The 18,054-nt window shown below is 38.5% G+C and overlaps 1 protein-coding gene across 1 annotated transcript in view; it reads left to right on the top strand.

Annotated features, from left to right (window-relative positions):
- Positions 1-18,054, top strand: part of Lama3 (laminin subunit alpha 3) — a 247,818-nt gene that overhangs the window by 122,202 nt on the left and 107,562 nt on the right. The window contains exons 21-25 of the mRNA XM_071602850.1: positions 5,824-5,966; positions 8,484-8,581; positions 9,100-9,253; positions 13,034-13,197; positions 16,200-16,308. Of these exons, the coding sequence (XP_071458951.1) occupies positions 5,824-5,966; positions 8,484-8,581; positions 9,100-9,253; positions 13,034-13,197; positions 16,200-16,308 (668 nt within the window). The remainder of the gene's footprint in view (positions 1-5,823; positions 5,967-8,483; positions 8,582-9,099; positions 9,254-13,033; positions 13,198-16,199; positions 16,309-18,054) is intronic.

The following is an 18,054-nucleotide window of genomic DNA, read 5'->3' as shown; positions in this document are numbered from 1 at the left end:
CAATCAAGAGACACAGGCTAGTAGAATGGATCACAAAACAAGACCCAACAATATGCTGCCTACAGGAGACGCATTTGATAGGAAAAGACATACATAGGCTGAAGGTGAAAGGTTGGGAAAAATCATATCACTCATATGGACTTCGGAAACAAGCAGGAGTATCCATACTCATATCAAATAAAATAGATTTTAAGCCAAAGTTAATCAAAAGGGATAAAGAGGGACACTACATACTGCTCAAGGGAACCATACACCAACAAGACATAACAATCATAAATATATATGCCCCAAACAATGGTGCAGCTATGTTCATCAAACAAACTCTTCTCAAGTTCAAGAGTCTAATAGACCACCATACAATAATCATGGGAGACTTCAACACACCTCTCTCACCACTGGACAGATCTTCCAAACAAAAGTTGAATAAGGAAACTATAGAACTCAATAACACAATTAATAACCTAGACTTAATTGACATATATAGAATATACCACCCAACATCAAACAGTTACACTTTTTTCTCAGCAGCACATGGATCCTTCTCAAAAATAGATCATATATTATGTCATAGGGAAACTCTTAGACAATACAAAGGAGTAGAGATAATACCATGCATCCTATCTGATCATAATGGAATGGAACTGAAAATCAACGATAAAAGAAGGAAGGAAAAAGAATATATCACTTGGAGAATGAACAATAGGTTACTGAATGATCAATGGGTTATAGAAGACATCAAGGAGGAAATTAAAAAATTCTTAGAGATTAATGAAAACACAGACACAACATATCGGAATCTATGGGACACATTGAAAGCAGTTCTAAGAGGAAAATTCATTGCTTGGAGTTCATTCCTTAAAAAAAGAAAAAACCAACAAATAAATGATCTCATACTTCATCTCAAAATCCTAGAAAAAGAAGAGCAAAACAACAGCAAAAGAAGTAGAAGGCAAGAAATAATTAAAATCAGAGCTGAAATCAATGAAATCGAAACAAAAGAAACAATTGAAAAAATTGACAAAACTAAAAGTTGGTTCTTTGAAAAAATAAACAAAATCGACAGACCCTTAGCCATGCTAGCGAAGAAAAGAAGAGAGAGAACTCAAATCACTAACATACGGGATGAAAGAGGCAATATCACAACAGACACTTCAGAAATACAGAAGATAATCAAAAATTATTTTGAATCCTTATACTCCAATAAATTAGAAGATAGTGAAGGCATAGATAAATTTCTTAAGTCATATGATCTGCCCAGATTGAGTCAGGAGGATATAGACAACCTAAACAGACCAATATCAATTGAGGAAATAGAAGAAACCATCAAAAGACTACCAACTAAGAAAAGCCCAGGACCGGATGGGTATACAGCAGAGTTTTACAAAACCTTTAAAGAGGAACTAATACCAATACTTTTCAAGCTACTTCGGGAAATAGAAAAAGAGGGAGAACTTCCAAATTCATTCTACGAGGCCAACATCACCCTGATACCTAAACCAGACAAAGACACTTCAAAGAAAGAAAACTACAGACCAATATCTCTAATGAACCTAGATGCAAAAATCCTCAATAAAATTCTGGCCACTCGGATACAAAGGCACATCAAAAAAATTGTGCACCATGATCAAGTAGGATTCATCCCTGGGATGCAAGGCTGGTTCAATATAAGGAAATCAATAAATGTTATTCACCACATCAATAGACTTAAAAATAAGAACCATATGATCATCTCGATAGATGCGGAAAAAGCATTCGACAAAGTACAGCATCCCTTTATGTTCAAAACTCTAGAAAAACTAGGGATAACAGGAACATACCTCAATATTGTAAAAGCAATCTATGCTAAGCCTCAGGCTAGCATCATTCTGAATGGAGAAAAATTGAAGGCATTCCCTCTAAAATCTGGAACAAGACAGGGATGCCCTCTCTCACCACTTCTGTTCAACATAGTTCTCGAAACACTGGCCAGAGCAATTAGACAGACGAAAGAAATTAAAGGCATCAAAATAGGAAAAGAAGAACTTAAATTATCACTATTTGCAGATGACATGATTCTATACCTAGCAGACCCAAAAGGGTCTACAAAGAAACTATTAGAGCTAATAAATGAATTCAGCAAAGTGGCAGGATATAAAATCAACACGCATAAATCAAAGGCATTCCTGTATATCAGCGACAAATCCTCTGAAATGGAAATGAGGACAACCACTCCATTCACAATATCTTCAAAAAAAATAAAATACTTAGGAATCAACCTAACAAAAGAGGTGAAAGACGTATACAATGAAAACTACAGAACCCTAAAGAGAGAAATAGAAGAAGATCTTAGAAGATGGAAAAATATACCCTGTTCATGGATAGGCAGAACTAACATCATCAAAATGGCGATATTACCAAAAGTTCTCTATAGGTTTAATGCAATGCCAATCAAAATCCCAACGGCATTTCTTGTAGAAATAGAGAAAGCAATCATGAAATTCATATGGAAAAATAAAAGACCCAGAATAGCAAAAACAATGCTAAGCAGGAAGTGTGAATCAGGCGGTATAGCGATACCAGACTTCAAACTATACTACAGAGCAATAGTAACAAAAACAGCATGGTACTGGTACCAAAACAGGCGGGTGGACCAATGGTACAGAATAGAGGACACAGAAACCAATCCACAAAACTACAACTATCTTATATTTGATAAAGGGTCTAAAAGCATGCAATGGAGGAAGGATAGCATCTTCAACAAATGGTGCTGGGAAAACTGGAAATCCATATGCAACAAAATGAAACTGAATCCCTTTCTCTCGCCATGCACAAAAGTTAATTCAAAATGGATCAAGGAGCTTGATATCAAATCAGAGACGCGCCGTCTGATAGAAGAAAAAGTTGGCTACGATCTACAGTCGGTGGGGTCGGGCTCCAAATTCCTCAATAGGACACCCATAGCACAAAAGTTAATAACTAGAATCAACAAATGGGACTTACTCAAACTAAAAAGTTTTTTCTCAGCAAAAGATACAATAAGAGAGGTAAATAGAGAGCCTACAACCTGGGAACAAATCTTTACTCCTCACACTTCAGATAGAGCCCTAATATCCAGAGTATACAAAGAGCTCAAAAAATTAGACAATAAGAGAACAAACAACCCAATCAACAAATGGGCCAAGGACCTGAACAGACACTTCTCAGAGGAGGACATACAGTCAATCAACAAGTACATGAAAAAATGCTCACCATCTCTAGCAGTCAGAGAAATGCAAATCAAAACCACCCTAAGATACCATCTCACTCCAGTTAGATTGGCAGCCATTATGAAGTCAAACAACAACAAGTGCTGGCGAGGATGTGGGGAAAAGGGTACACTTGTACATTGCTGGTGGGACTGCAAATTGGTGCAGCCAATTTGGAAAGCAGTATGGAGATTTCTTGGAAAGCTGGGAATGGAGCCACCATTTGACCCAGCTATTCCCCTTCTCGGTCTATTCCCTAAAGACCTAAAAAGAGCATGCTACAGGGACACTGCTACATCGATGTTCATAGCAGCACAATTCACAATAGCTAGACTGTGGAACCAACCTAGATGCCCTTCAATGGATGAATGGATAAAAAAAATGTGGCATTTATACACAATGGAGTATTACTCTGCATTAAAAAATGACAAAATCATAGAATTTACAGGGAAATGGATGGCATTAGAGCAGATTATGCTAAGTGAAGCTAGCCAATCCCTAAAAAACAAATGTCAAATGTCTTCTTTGATATAAGGAGAGTAGCTAAGAACAGAGTAGGGTCGAAGAGCATGACAAGAAGATTAACATTAAACAGGGATGAGAGGTGGGAGGGAAAGGGAGAGAGAAGGGAAAATGCATGGAAATGGAAGGAGACCCTCAGAGGTACACAAAAGTACATACAAGAGGAAGTGAGGGGAAGGGGAAAAATAATACAAGGGGGACAAACGAATGTCAGTAAAGGGGGCAGAGAGAGAAGAGGGGAGGGGAGGGGAGGGGAGGGGAGGGGGGATAGTAGAGGATAGGAAAGACAGCAGAATACAACAGACACTAGTATGGCAATATGTAAATCAATGGATGTGTAACTGATGTGATTCTGCAATCTGTATATGGGGTAAAAATGGGAGCTCATAACCCACTTGAATCAAATTGTGAAATATGATATATCAAGAACTATGTAATGTTTTGAACAGCCAACAATAAAAAAAAAAAAAAATGATATAGCAACCTTTGTACCATGGCTGATCCAATGCGTCATGATACCTTCACTGAGCAAAGCTGATTTTATAGCTCATTCATGGTACAGCAGATATCAACTTTTTGGTGTGATTTAGGGGAGCTTGGCCTCTTGCTCTTAATTCTCTCATTGTTTCAAGCAAACCACGTAGTTCAAGGAGAAGTGGGTGAGGATAGGAATTTTTAAGATGAAGGCTGTAAAGCACAGATCCCAACAGAACTCCAGGAAGAATCTGCAAATTCTCCTTCAGAGGGACAGGAGAGGAGAATACAGCCTTACCCACAGCTAGGGACAAGGCCTGGGAGTGTGTCCTATAAAGAACCAGGGCTTTTATTGTTCTTGGAAACAGATTCCAGGGAGCATTTGAAGTCTCATAAAGACACAAAATGGCACCCAATGAAATCTAATTTAGGATCAAGATGTGAGCATCCGGGTTCAGCATCCATAGCAGAATTGGAATGCGGGGGAAGAAATGATGTCATGCCCCAGTCATGTCAGTCAAGATTGTAGGGATGGAGGTTGGTTAACTAATACCCAGTAGGCAGAACTGGTGTTTTACAGAGTGGTCCAGCATCCCTTCCCTCGGGTGATAAGAATTTTGTGGACTGAGAAGGCAACAAAGCTGAGAGGTTGAGTAAATTGCCTGAGTGCACAGCTGGACTTTGTAAACAAAGTCTTCAGATTCCAAACTCTTGCTAATAGAACCCTTGGGTGACAACGCCATCAGCAGTCTGCCCTCTGTTAACTCATATAGTCAGAATACTTTTTGGTTTGTTTTCTCATCCTCTGGGGCGATTCTCCCCAAGTCTGAGTCAGGAGCTCAGCGATGTATTCCCAGGGTAACATGTTCCTTTCCCAAAAAACAGCACTGTTCACCCTGTACCGTATTCTCTTGTTTTATCATCTCTATCCCTCAAATTCCCCATCCTCACCATTAGGGGGTAAAGACCATGTGACTGTGTTCACTGCCTTGTCCCCAGAACTCAGTTCCAGGCACATAGATGTCTGTAGAATGAGAGTGAATGCAAGGATTTGGAGCAAACATTTCTTCTCAAGAAAAAGTCTCATTTGGACTCACATGCAAGTCTTGTTTGTTTCTGAGCCATCTGCAGAAGGTCCTCTGTTTGTTTAATGCAGAGGAAAAATGTTGCATCCTGAAAATAAATAGAAGGCCCCAAATTTTCATAACAAAATGAATGTATGCTCATTAATAAAAATAAAAATCTCATATAAAAAAGAAAAATAACTTGTCATTATAATATAATAAGCATATATTATAAATAAGGAACATTCATCAACAGCTTACAGAAGCTAATATTCTTATTTTATAAATATACAAAATTACATTTCCAGCATAGGCAACCACTGCTAACATCTTATCAATATCTTTCTGGTCTATTTTTGTACATATGCATGTATACAAATAAAAAAAAAGTTAGAGCAGTAAATCTGATCAGTATTCATGATCAGTAAACCATCTTAAACTTTTTCAGATATAAACTGAGTACTTGAAACTGAACTATCTAAAGTCTTAACACTAGCTGCTAGAAAGATGTCTGCAACAGTTCTTCGTATTTCTGGTAGGTGCTGCTCAAAGCAAAGAGATCACCTTCCTGCCGAGCAAGGAGCCAGCTTTCGTCACCATCCCTGGAAAAGGCATTGCAGACCCGTTCTCACTGACACCGGGGACATGGATTGCTTGTATCAAGGCAGAAGGAGTCCTCTTGGTAAGACAGAGTTCTGAATGAATGGGGATCTCTGAGGGTTGTTCTCCCACTTGAGATGGTCTCATCCAACACTATGACCCAACAGTGACCATGAAACATCAAAATCACAGATTTTGCCCCCCCCCCCCCTTTTTTTTGGTGGTGCTGGAGATTGAACCCAGGGCCTTGTGCATGTGAGGCAAGCACTCTACCAACTGAGCTATATCCCCTGCCACAGATTTCCCTTTTATCATACAGGAACCTAAGGTGACCTTTCCCCTAAAATGACATAATGATGTAAGATTATTTCCTTCTAGCCAGCTTCTCTTGGGCAAACAAAACACAAAAACCAAATAACCTAAACTGTAACTCACAGTGACTCAAAGTTAACAGAACAAATGCAAAGCTTTCATATGCATATGTCCCTGCCTTCCAAATGCTCGTTTGGTATTTCCCATCATAAATCAGAGGGTACCTAAAAAAAATAAGCCTTTCTGGGGACTGTGCATAATGAAATCAGAAAAACAGAGGACAAGAAAATCCTAATATCAGTGAGATTTTCAGTGTTGGAAAGAGAAGAGGCCACAGGAGCCATAATGCTGTTCCTGCTCTCTCCTACCTTAAACCTAGGCAAGAATTTCACCAAACTGGTTGCTTTTGACAAAGAACTGTTCATCAAAGGAAAGGCTGTGTCCACCAACACTAATAAAGTAGCCAGAGAAACAGAGAGATAAAACTTGTTCTCTGGGACACCCTTCTTTGATATCTGTTTTGAAGTCTGCTTCTACTTATAGCAGGGTCTTCTCAAGACAAAATCATTGGCAAAATCTTGGTATTATGCTCTTTGAGTGGAAAATATGAAGTTTTCCTTCTGGCACAACCCCATTGATGACCTCAACTGGAAGCCTGCCTTTCTTGCTGATTCCAGACAATAAGGATAGTATTTATCCTTATAGGTCCTTTCCAAATCTGGAACCTTATAAAGATAACATGTAGGTTTATCCTGTCCATTTGTTCCTGGTTTTTTGTACTTTCTTGGCAGAAAACTGTGCTGCTTTAAAAAAAAAAAAAGTTTAAGATGGCTGCACAGATGTCAGAAATGAGGATGAGGAAAATTCCAATGATGCCAATAGTGGGCACAAACTTAGACTAATGGAAAGGAGGATTCATTATAAGTTACTAGGAGGCATGGAATATGTTTAATGGTGTATAGTCAGTGCCACTGTATAGTAGAGCAAATAGTTTTCCCCATAGTGATTCCATTTCTCCTAAAAATATTGGGCACCTATTATCAACCTTTATTTTTCTAGGATCTATGGGATATCAAGGAATGAGGTGATACAGTTCCAACCTCAGTAATATTACAAGTAGAATGATAACCATTTTGAAAGTAAAACTCAGTGTTTCAGTCAGTTTTTTGTCACTGTGATCAAAAGACATGACAAGAGCAATATAGAGGAGGAAAAGTTATTTTGACTCACAGTTATTAGGTTCAGTCTATTATCAGCCAACTCCATAGCTCGGGGCCTGAGGTGATGCAGAACATGACCATGGCAGAGGGTGTGGTAGAAGGAAACAGTTCAGAACCTGGCCACCAGGAAGTAGAGAGTGCGAGCTCTGCTCACTAGGGACAAAATAGGAACTGCAAAGTCACACCCCCAGTGCCACACCCCACCTCCTCTAGTCACACCCCACCTGCCCACTTAATCCATATCAGTGGATTAATTCACTGATTACATCACATCTCTTATCACCTTATCATTTGACCTTTGGAAATTCTTGCACTGTCTCACACATGAGTTTTGGGGGGACACCTCATATTTAAACCATAACAGGTAGTAAGACCACCGAGTTACCCAAGCCACAATCTCCTACTTTCCCCCTCCTAGCCATTTCTCCCTGAGGAGAGAAATGCCAGACAGACCATGTATGATTCTCTTTGCTGTTGAGCAGATGTCCCTTCCTCCTTCCCTTGCAGATCTATGGTGAGGACACATATATGAGAAGAGCTGGTTAGCAGAATTTATTCTGAGTGGGCTTCATTTGGCACACTTATTAGAACACGCTCTTCTTCCCATTTGGTAGGACAAGCTGTAGGTCAGTCCATTCTCTTGAGTCACCAAGAATTGTGAAACTTTTTTTCTGAACCTTTTTTTCTGCAAGGAGCAGAAAGCCATCTGACATGATCTGCGTTGGGTGTTCTCTGCTGAAGGCAGCCAGCCTCTCAAGGGAGCATCTTATCAATTGGCAGCTTATAATCGTTGCTAATTTTTGGATTTATAAATGACTTAGAAGAGACAGTAAAATTTCTCCTGCAATTTGAAAAATACCAATGTTCACACTGAAACACCCCTGTGTAAAGAACCCCCGAGAGTTATTTATGGGTCTTGGTGAGTCAGGGTAAGGAACAGGAAGTTGGTATAGAGAGGTTAACCAGGAACTTCATCTGGTTGTTAATTTAGCTAGTATGTTTAGTTATTTTATCATCAAGGTAAGGCTCCCAGAAAAATGAGTAACTGTCTTTTGGGTCTTTGCTAGGATTACCTGGTGCTGCTCCCCAGAGACTACTATGAAGCTTCGGCGTTGCAGCTGCCTGTCACAGAACCATGTGCCCACACAGGATCTCCCCAGGAAAAGTTAGTATGGGGCAGAAGGTGCAACTGCAGCATGAATGGATCTTCTAAATTAGGAGCCTTTAACACAAGGGTTCATGATAGTCCTCAAGATCACAAGTGCAGCTGAATGTTCTGGATAATGAGTTAATTGTGCTGTTTCTTCTCGGTCTTATTTGTGTCCTTCAAGTAAGAATCACAAAGCACTTTTTGCACACTGAAGCTTTTTTTTTTTTTTAATGAGTGGCTACCACCCTGTAGCAGGTAGAAGTGTTGCTGCATGCCTAAATTTTAACCTCAAGGTCATGCATTGGGTAAGGGTAAGAGCTTAAAAATAGAATCCAAATGGACTTTTGTTTCTTCCCTTCCTGGTGCAGATGAAAAGTCCTCAGTTCTGGTAGTAGACACTTACTAAGAGTCTGTTAAAGGGATGATACATGAATGAGTGAGGTGGATTGAATGACTCAGAGTCCTCAGGGATGTACACTGATATTTGGTTTCATGTTCTTGGTTATAACTAATGTGTTTTGCTGTTGTTGAAGTTGCTTGCTTTACCAGCATTTGCCAGTGACCAGGTTCCCCTGCACTGTGGCTTGCGAGGCCAGGCACTTCCTGCTTGATGGCCAGTCGAGACCCTTGGCAGTGAGACAGCCCACCGCAAGACATCCAGTCATGGTGGACCTCAGCGGGAGAGAGGTGGGGGAAGCCTCTTATTTATTGTCAATGCTAATACTGTATCCCTATCTGTGTCTGTTGACTTCTCAAGTTCTAGAGAAACTGGAAGAATTTCTCAGGGATGTTAATCAGCATCTGCTGAGTTCTCTGATTTTGGTTGGGTCTGGATGGGACCTTACACTGAGCTCTGTTAAGATTGCTCTTTGAGCACTTTCTAGACAAGGCAGGGGACATGGGTAACTATAGAATCCTTTCTTTTTGGTTCCCTAGAGGAGGCATCTTATTCTGCCTGACTCAGGGCGATATCTCTGATGTCAAAGAAAGACGAGACTCAACCTAAAAGCTCTCCATTATCTTCATAGCTTACCCTAAAAGGACACAACACCCACTCACCATCCAACCCCGTAGGCTAAGCAATTTGGAACAGCTGAATTCCTGGATCTCAGAATCCGGAACTGCTGCACCCCAAGACAGCTACTCATAGCTCGGGGGACATGTTACTACAGGTCTCGGCATTAGTTTTCTTCCAGGAGTTCTTTGAGTCTTGTAGCCAAATATAAGAATATATTGATTTAGTATGCGAGTCAAAAGTACAGTACATCAGCAATAATAAGAAAATACAACACCTCAAATTGAAGACACTGAAAACAGCCTTCTCTGCTACGTTTTTATTATTTTCTAGAACATTCTCTGTTTTGTGCCTGTGAAGAAAATGTTCGTTTGGTGGATTCAATATATAGAATAAAAATATCTGTGGCCTTAGTTCTCCCTGAGAATTTAGATGGGTACATTTTTTAAATCAACAATAATACTAACATGTTGTTAGTAACAGCTAAAGGTATTAAATATATTTCTTAAATATAGTTTTTGTTTTATCTTTTAGAATTTTTATTTTACAAAATAATATTTATGTATGTTGTATCAAGTAAACAATATAAGTATAAAGAAAAACTAAATGATCTTTCCTCTTCTCTATTCTAAAATTTATTTTACTGCATCCCTTCTTTCTGTACTGTGTGTCTATACACACACACACACACCCACACACACACACACACACACACAGCTGTCCATTGACATACACATTCATGAAAATGCATAGACACAAAAATACAGATTCACATAGGTGTATGTGCTTGCATGTCTATTTGTGTATGTGTTCCCCAGACAACAGGGTGGTGTAGCTGAGAAGGGCCAGCCTCCAGCAAGGGATGCTGAAGACTCATCAGAAGGTGTTCTTACCTGTGATAGAGCCCAGAGCCACAGCACTGAGCTGTTCAGCAGAATCACTTTGGGTTGATGCATAAAACGAAGTCCAGAGCTGTCCAGTTTTATTGAAAATTTCTGTTTACGTTTTTTTCTGAATGCCTCCAGACCTGCAATACCTTCTAATTCCATGTGACTATATACACTCAAATTAATAAGCTTAAATATAATTAAAAATGGCTTTTTAATTTTACATCATAATTGTATAGTTATTGAATTATTTCATTAAAGTCTGTGTGAGGGTAGAGACCATGTCTGCTTTGTTTCCCATGGTATGTCCACCATCTGGTCAGTAAACCTGGCCTAGAATATACATTTAATACTTGTTGACCTCATTATTTGAATCCCCATTTTGACATCAGAGTTGTTAGGTTTCTGCATAAACAACAGATTTGATAAACCCACCTTCTATGTCTTTATCCTAAAACATTGTAACTAGGAGAGGGCAGTTGTGCCACCTTACCATTTTGATACTGGTTCCATTCAAATTTCCCTTTTTAAAAATAAGTAACTGATAACAACAGTAAGCTTAAAGATTTTGTTTGTCATTGTAATGTCTTTTATCTGAGTTCCGCAAAACCTGCTTTTGCCATCAAATGTATTTTAAACTCTTCCAACAGATCTTTCAAAAATCAATCCATAGAACTCAGAATGGGAAGCATATTAGAAATTTACAGTAGACTACTATGATAAAACTTGCAGCCAATGATAACCTCTGGGAGAAAAACTGAAGAGTCATTGACCCATGTGTGTTTTATGGTGGAGAGAAGACAGAAAAGCTTTCATCTGGAGATGCCCAGGGGAGAGAAGCCAGTAATGACCTGTCCACCTGCACCATTGGCAGTGCCGTACATCACTGTGTAATAGAGCCAAGAGTGGTGTGGATAATCCACGTAGTTCCCTGAGGGAATCTTTCTGTTATTTAAGTGGTGGAAAAATCACCACAGAATATAGCATTTATGTGGTTCAGAACTTTTCAGAAAGAGCAGTCAATGTGAATTTCCTGAAGGCAAGGAGAAGGAGGACCATTTCAGTTAAGTGTGGTATAACTCAACTGGGCTTGAGTGTATGAACTAAGGTGGGTTACGCTGCTAAGGAATACAATTCTAATACTGGGTGAGGCATGAAATATGACCACATACTTCACACAAGCAATTCTTTTTCTAGGAATTTTATAAAATACCAGCATGGAATTTATATGTATATTTATTAATTTTTATATATATATTTATATAATGTACTTATATAAATATATACTTATTAATTTATATATAAAATAATAAATATATATTCCATATATAAATTAACAAATATATATATATATAAATTCCATATATACACACACATATACATATATATTTCCCATATGTGTGTGTATATGTGTGTATATGTGTATATATCCATGTATATGAAAATTAATGACAACTTAAATGTTCATCCGTAGGAGATCAAATATTTTTATAGTTATACACTAGAGTGGTAGGTAACTGTTAGAAAAATGAAGTATATTTCTATATGCTGAAAAAGAAATATGAAGTATTGTTGAGTAACATGTCATAGCGAAACAAGTCATAGCAAAAAGCAATAATCACAGCTATAATCATCAATGTTTTTATGTGCTGCTTAGGACATGCGACATATAGTTCTAAGAGCTCTGCATATATTAATTCATTTAATCCTCAAAACCATCTTAAGAGGTAGATACTATTATTACCCTCATTTTGCACAGGAGGGTACTGACACGTAAGATATCAAATAAAAAACCCTAGATCACACAGCTGGGAGCAATCTGATTTCAGACTCCATGCTCCTAACCAATAGGTGAGATTGGGGGAGCATAATTTTTCTGTAAAGAGCCAGATAGTATTTATTCTCGACTTTGCAGGCCACATGGTTTATGTTATCATAGTTATGTTATTATAGTTCAAGAACATCCTTGATTGCCTACCATGACCACAGTTTTTTTTTTTTTTAAGTGTGTGTGCACCTCTAGGCATAGAAAATTATTTGAAAGTATGAGAACTAAGCTATCAGTTGTCATTGTCATGATGTAGCAAACTATCAACAGGGGTGGGAGAGGTGTGTCACTTTTATGTTATTTTCACTGAGATAATTTAAATTCTTTGTAAAATAAGTTAGTTAAAGAGCTTCAAGGCATATACCCATTCCTCATACCCTTCATTGGTAATCTGTTTTACTTCAAGTTTGGGAGTGCCTTTGACTGTGAGAAATGGGAGCTAAACCATTACAGGGTAGAAGTAGACACCCCTATAAATAAAATTGCAAGATTTGGAGGATAAAAATATATAATGCTGCTTTAGATTTGAAATTCATGTAAACAATTATTCATTGCTTATCTGGACTTCAAATTTAATGGGGCATCAAGTATTTTTTTTCCCATATCCACCCTTAGAGCCAGATCCGTACTATGCTGACATGTAGAAGTGTCTCCTTGGTGTTTTCACCATCATGTATGTAAATATGTTCATGTGTGTGTTCCACACTGGATGATGGTCTGTTTGGCCTCTTTGGCAGGTGGAACTGCATCTGCAGCTGCGTGTCCCACAGGTCGGCCAGTACGTGGTCATGGTTGAATATGTCACAGAAGCAGACCAGCTGTTTACGGTTGACATGAACATGAAGAGCCCCGGGGGGCCTCTTTTGGCAGGCCAGGTGACCATATATAGCTGCAAGTACAGGTAATCAGCCCCCATCCCCACCCTAGGAATTCCCCCTTGTTCCCAGGGAATAAATATGGTGCGTGCCTGAGGAACTTTGATTTGCATTTGCGTTGGAACCTTGTTTTCTTAAGCGAATCTTGAAAACAAGTCAGGGACTAGTTAGATGATCCAGCATCATCTGTAGCATGCCCAGTGAGAGTCCTCTCTGAAGGCAGTGAATTGAAAATTTTTCATTTTCTTAAAAAGCCGCATGCTCTCCTTAGCAATTTGGTTCAGAATCACATGAAGCTGCACAGCCTCTTTTCGTGATTCCATGTCACTCTTAGTGTGGTACAATGAATTCAGTGTTCTCACCTCAATGGCCACCAAGTGCATGTGTACATGGCACGAGGAAAGAGACTCATTCTTTATACTATTAGGAAGTACACACCTGCGTTCACAATACACCTTCAGAACTGGGGATAATTAATGTTTCATGATTAACAGATGAAAAAAAATTTGACAAAGGACATTTAAAATTTGCCTTGGTGAAGGTCTTCTTGTCCAAGAACACTAATTGACACGAGCTTATTAAAAATGGTTTTCTTTGCATAATATTCCAAGAACATGCTTTGATGAAAGAATCAGCACAAGAGGCTTTCCACATGAGATTAATTGTTTAATAAATGGTACTGGAAGTCAGCTGGAGTTTCTTGAAACAACAGGTGGAGAACTGCAGAAAACCCACCCACTTCTTGCTCAAGGCCCTGAACATTTGGTTATCTTTACTTTAATGTTGCTTTTTGCCAAGCCCAAGATGACCTGAAGTAGTTGGACATTTTCCCTGATGTGGAAAGGGAAGAACTTATGCAAAGAGTAACTTCTGGAAATTTAGAAGGGAAACTTTTACACAATTCAGTGAAATGGCTATTCTCAGCAACATTAAAAATGCTGCTGCAAAAAGAAACCAAAAAATGTAATTGTATTATTATTATTATTATTATCATCATTATTGTTGTTGTTGTAGTTGGGGACGGAAGAGGGCCTCTTTCATGCATGCTAGGTGTTCCACCACTGGGCTGCACTTCTAACTCTATATTTGGATTTTTAACAGGACCATGAGATGGGCCTTAAAAAGAGTTCCCCAGAATGTTCTGACATTATTTGGAAATATGAGTTGCATCTTTAGGTGACATCAATACCAGCAGAGTATGCACCCCTAGAGGGGTGGGTCACCAAGTCACCTGAGTCCTGGGGACCGCTGGCCATAGAACTGGGGCAGAGCTTCTCCACATCTTGTTCATCCAAGTCCACCCTCCAGTTTAGCTCTCTCCACTCCTTCCACCTCCCATGTCACAGGGCTTGATTCCAGTTTTGTAGGATCCGAAGTGGAGATGGCTCAGGAACAGGAGGAATTATTCATATGATGCTGGTGACTCTGAATCATTTCAGAAGAGCTCTGAGACTACCTATGCCCAGGATACGAAGGGTTTAAAACCAAAGAAAGAACACCCTCCCAGCATTCCATGAGCCTTGTCTGAATGGGTTATTGAGGAATAACTGTCTAAATCATTAAATAATAATTTAATAAAGGATAAAGCTAAATTTCAATGAATCACTTCACATATTTAACTCCCAGGATTATGCTTGAATCCAAAAGAAATATTTTAATTTACACACACACACACACACACACACACACAACTATTAAGTTCTAATATATGTACAAACTCTGCTTGTTTTTTTTTTTTGGTATGTTTTATCTCATTTTAAAAGTCATTGCCTAAATTATTTCAAATATTAATCAGAGGTAGTCATTCTGTCTTAATAGGTTACTAGTTTTATATTTTATTTACAAGCAGAGAAGTTGCAGCAGAGTATGAAATCTGAAACATTACTCAAAAAAGACTTCCTGTCTGGGTTTAACCGTTGGAATTATGTGGCCTTTTAAATATTTCCAAACTCTGCAGCTCACCAGATGAGATAGAGGGAAGGGGCATCAGGGATAGAAATGAGGAAGAAAGAAAGAGAAGGAACAGATTGAGTCTCAAAAGCAAAGTCTGGGTTTCTCCAATGTTGAGGAAGGTCCACCACACTTACTGACTGCGAGTGGCATGGTCATGAGTGGGTAACTTGAACTTCAAATGCTCCCAAGAATATTGGTAAAATTCCAAGAAGGCTATGTGTTAGAGATCTGCTATCACTGCCCAGGAGTTCTTTTTCCCTATGATTAAACCAAGCATTCATCAAGCCATGTGGGAAAGGTAAGCAGGGCCCTTAGCTCTGACAGGTACAGCAGTGGCTATAGTGGAAAGATTCTTTTTCCATAGAGATTTTGGGCTGTATCTTAGTCCATTAGTGCTATTATAACAGAATATCACAGACTGGATAATTTATAAAGAAGTTTATTTCTCACAGTTCTGAAGTCTGGGAAGTCCAAGATCATGGTGCCTGAATCCAATGAGAACCTTTGTGCTATGTCATCCTATGGTGGAAGGTAGAAGAGCAAGAGTACACATGCGCTTGCAAGAGTCCACTTTATAATGAAACCACTCCTCTGATAACACCGTTCATATACTCATGAGGGCAGAGCACCCATGTTGTGTCCTACTCTCTTAAAGGTCACAATGGCAATTAAATTTCAACATGAATTTTAGAGGGGACATTCAACTTTCTTTTTTTTTTTTCCTTTAAAGAGAGAGAGAGAGAGAATTTTTTTTTAATATTTATTTTTTAGTTTTCGGCGGACACAACATCTTTGTTTGTATGTGGTGCTGAGGATCGAACCCGGGCCGCAGGCATGCCAGGGGAGCGCACTACCGCTTGAGCCACATCCCCAGCCCAAGGGACATTCAACTTTCAAATGCAGATTGCATTGCTCTGCAACTTGTTATGCAGGAAAAATTTACTACTGTTCATCTAGTTATAAAGGGGGAAACTGAAGAGCAATTTCTATGGGGATGTGCACAGTGAGGGAGACTCCAGGGGCTGCAAATTAGAGAGGGGGGCTAGGCTAAGAAAACTCTTGTTTCCTTTTGCAGTGTTCTCTGCCGGAGCATTGTGATTGATAGCATGAGCCGCATTGCTGTGTATGAGCTATTGGCAGATGCAGACCTTCAGCTCAAGGTGTACATGGCCCGATTCCTTCTGGTATGCTTCTGTTTTGCCCATTGAACTTTTAGAAGCATTTTGTTGCTATCGATATATTTTTTAAAGCTTATTAAAATTTTGGCTACAGTTTCATTATAAAATTAACCTGTGAAGAATTGCCAGCTTAATATTTATTCTTCCCATCTAGAGCCTGACTTGCTTCTTTATTTATTTGAGCCATTTTTTTTTATATCGCCCAATAAAGTTTAGTCATCAAATTCGAACACATCTCACAAAATCCCATTTCATTAATTTTTATTCTTTGTTATCAAGAATGAAATATTCTTTGTCATTATATTTCCTACTTTATTTTTATTGCCAGAGTACAGGAATGCCATTGGTTATTGTTTATTTATTTTCCCATTTTACTATCCTGTTACCTCTTATTTATAGTTTTTGGCAAAGTCTATCAAAAAGTCAAAGTTATTATCAGCTAGTTTTTTTAAAAAACTTCTATTTAAGAAAAAGTATTATTTAGTTAATTTGGATATATAAGCTTAAGAGTTAAAATATGAAATTGAGCCGAGGAAATAACCTTCCTGTCCAATCTTGTAATGGTACACCTTCAATACTGAGAGACCCTGGGGTCTGTGTAGGCAGGGATGGCCAGATTCACAATAGGTGTCTCAGGGAATTTAAGATATTTTAAGCATGAAGCAACTTCCTGTTACTGCTGATATGAAGCATGTATCACACCCTGGGAAATGCTAGGTCAGACTGTACAAATGCACTTTAAATATCTATGTCAGACAGTATTATAAACTTTGAACTTAAGAATAGCTGAAATTTGATTTTTAAAAATTATTATTATAAATTGCAACCCTCTTTTTTTAAAAAAATCATAACAATCCAAGCAAATCTAACCTCTTTATCTTTAGAAATGACCATGAGGCTGACTCTTCATCTTTTAATCATAGGTTTTGCCCTTTTTGATTTTTCTTTGTTTTCTGTGCTAGGGAGGTAAATGTCTCACTAAGCAAGCACTCTACCACTGAGCCATGTCCCGCGTCCCGTGTACCTCTTTTGAAATAGCCTGCTGTCATTCAGGTTCAAGGCTGACTAGAATAGCAGGTGCATGAGGACAGAGGCAGTCTATCTTGGTCTTGTAGGACACCCTGTCTTAACGATGTTCAGTAAAAACTTTTGTTGTTACTGAATAGGTTTGCAATCCAGCTGATAATACAATTTTGTTTTTAAAAATATACTGGTACATTAATGATTGAGTTTCTTGTGTCACTCAAAAAATACCTCTGCAGATAGATCCTTCAACAAAGTCCAAGTATACCCGAGATTCAGGTCATTTTTTAATCAAGAAGGGTTATTTCTACCAAGAACAGCTCTCTGAATAGCAATACAGCTCTCTGGCCATGCACCACATTGCCCTCTTCCTGTTAGTGAGTCTCAAGAGCCAGCACAAGTTTGTCCAATCTTGTAATGGTACATCTAAAGAGGAGAGAAAAAAAAGAAACAAGACAAAACTTCCAAAACAGGCATCAAAGGTCACTGAAAGAGTTTTTCTTTTTTGTAACTTTTATATGATTTTTTTCAGTTTTATTTATTTTTCCAACAGCAATTTAGTCAGTAGGGTATAACACTAAAAAAGGATGTGTTACCAATGGTGTCGCCATTTTGAATTTTCCATTGTATGACTGCATAGTATTTACTACTTTAATGACTATAATTTTTCTGAATGAATGTTATGATTTGGCCATACCACTGTTTTGCTGGTAACCGTGGCTACCTTTT

The sequence above is a fragment of the Marmota flaviventris genome, chromosome 16 (assembly GCF_047511675.1).
Source record: "Marmota flaviventris isolate mMarFla1 chromosome 16, mMarFla1.hap1, whole genome shotgun sequence".
Lineage (NCBI taxonomy): Eukaryota > Metazoa > Chordata > Mammalia > Rodentia > Sciuridae > Marmota > Marmota flaviventris.
The sequence above is the reverse complement of the archived record's forward strand: the minus strand, read 5'-3'. Positions and strand labels throughout refer to the sequence as shown.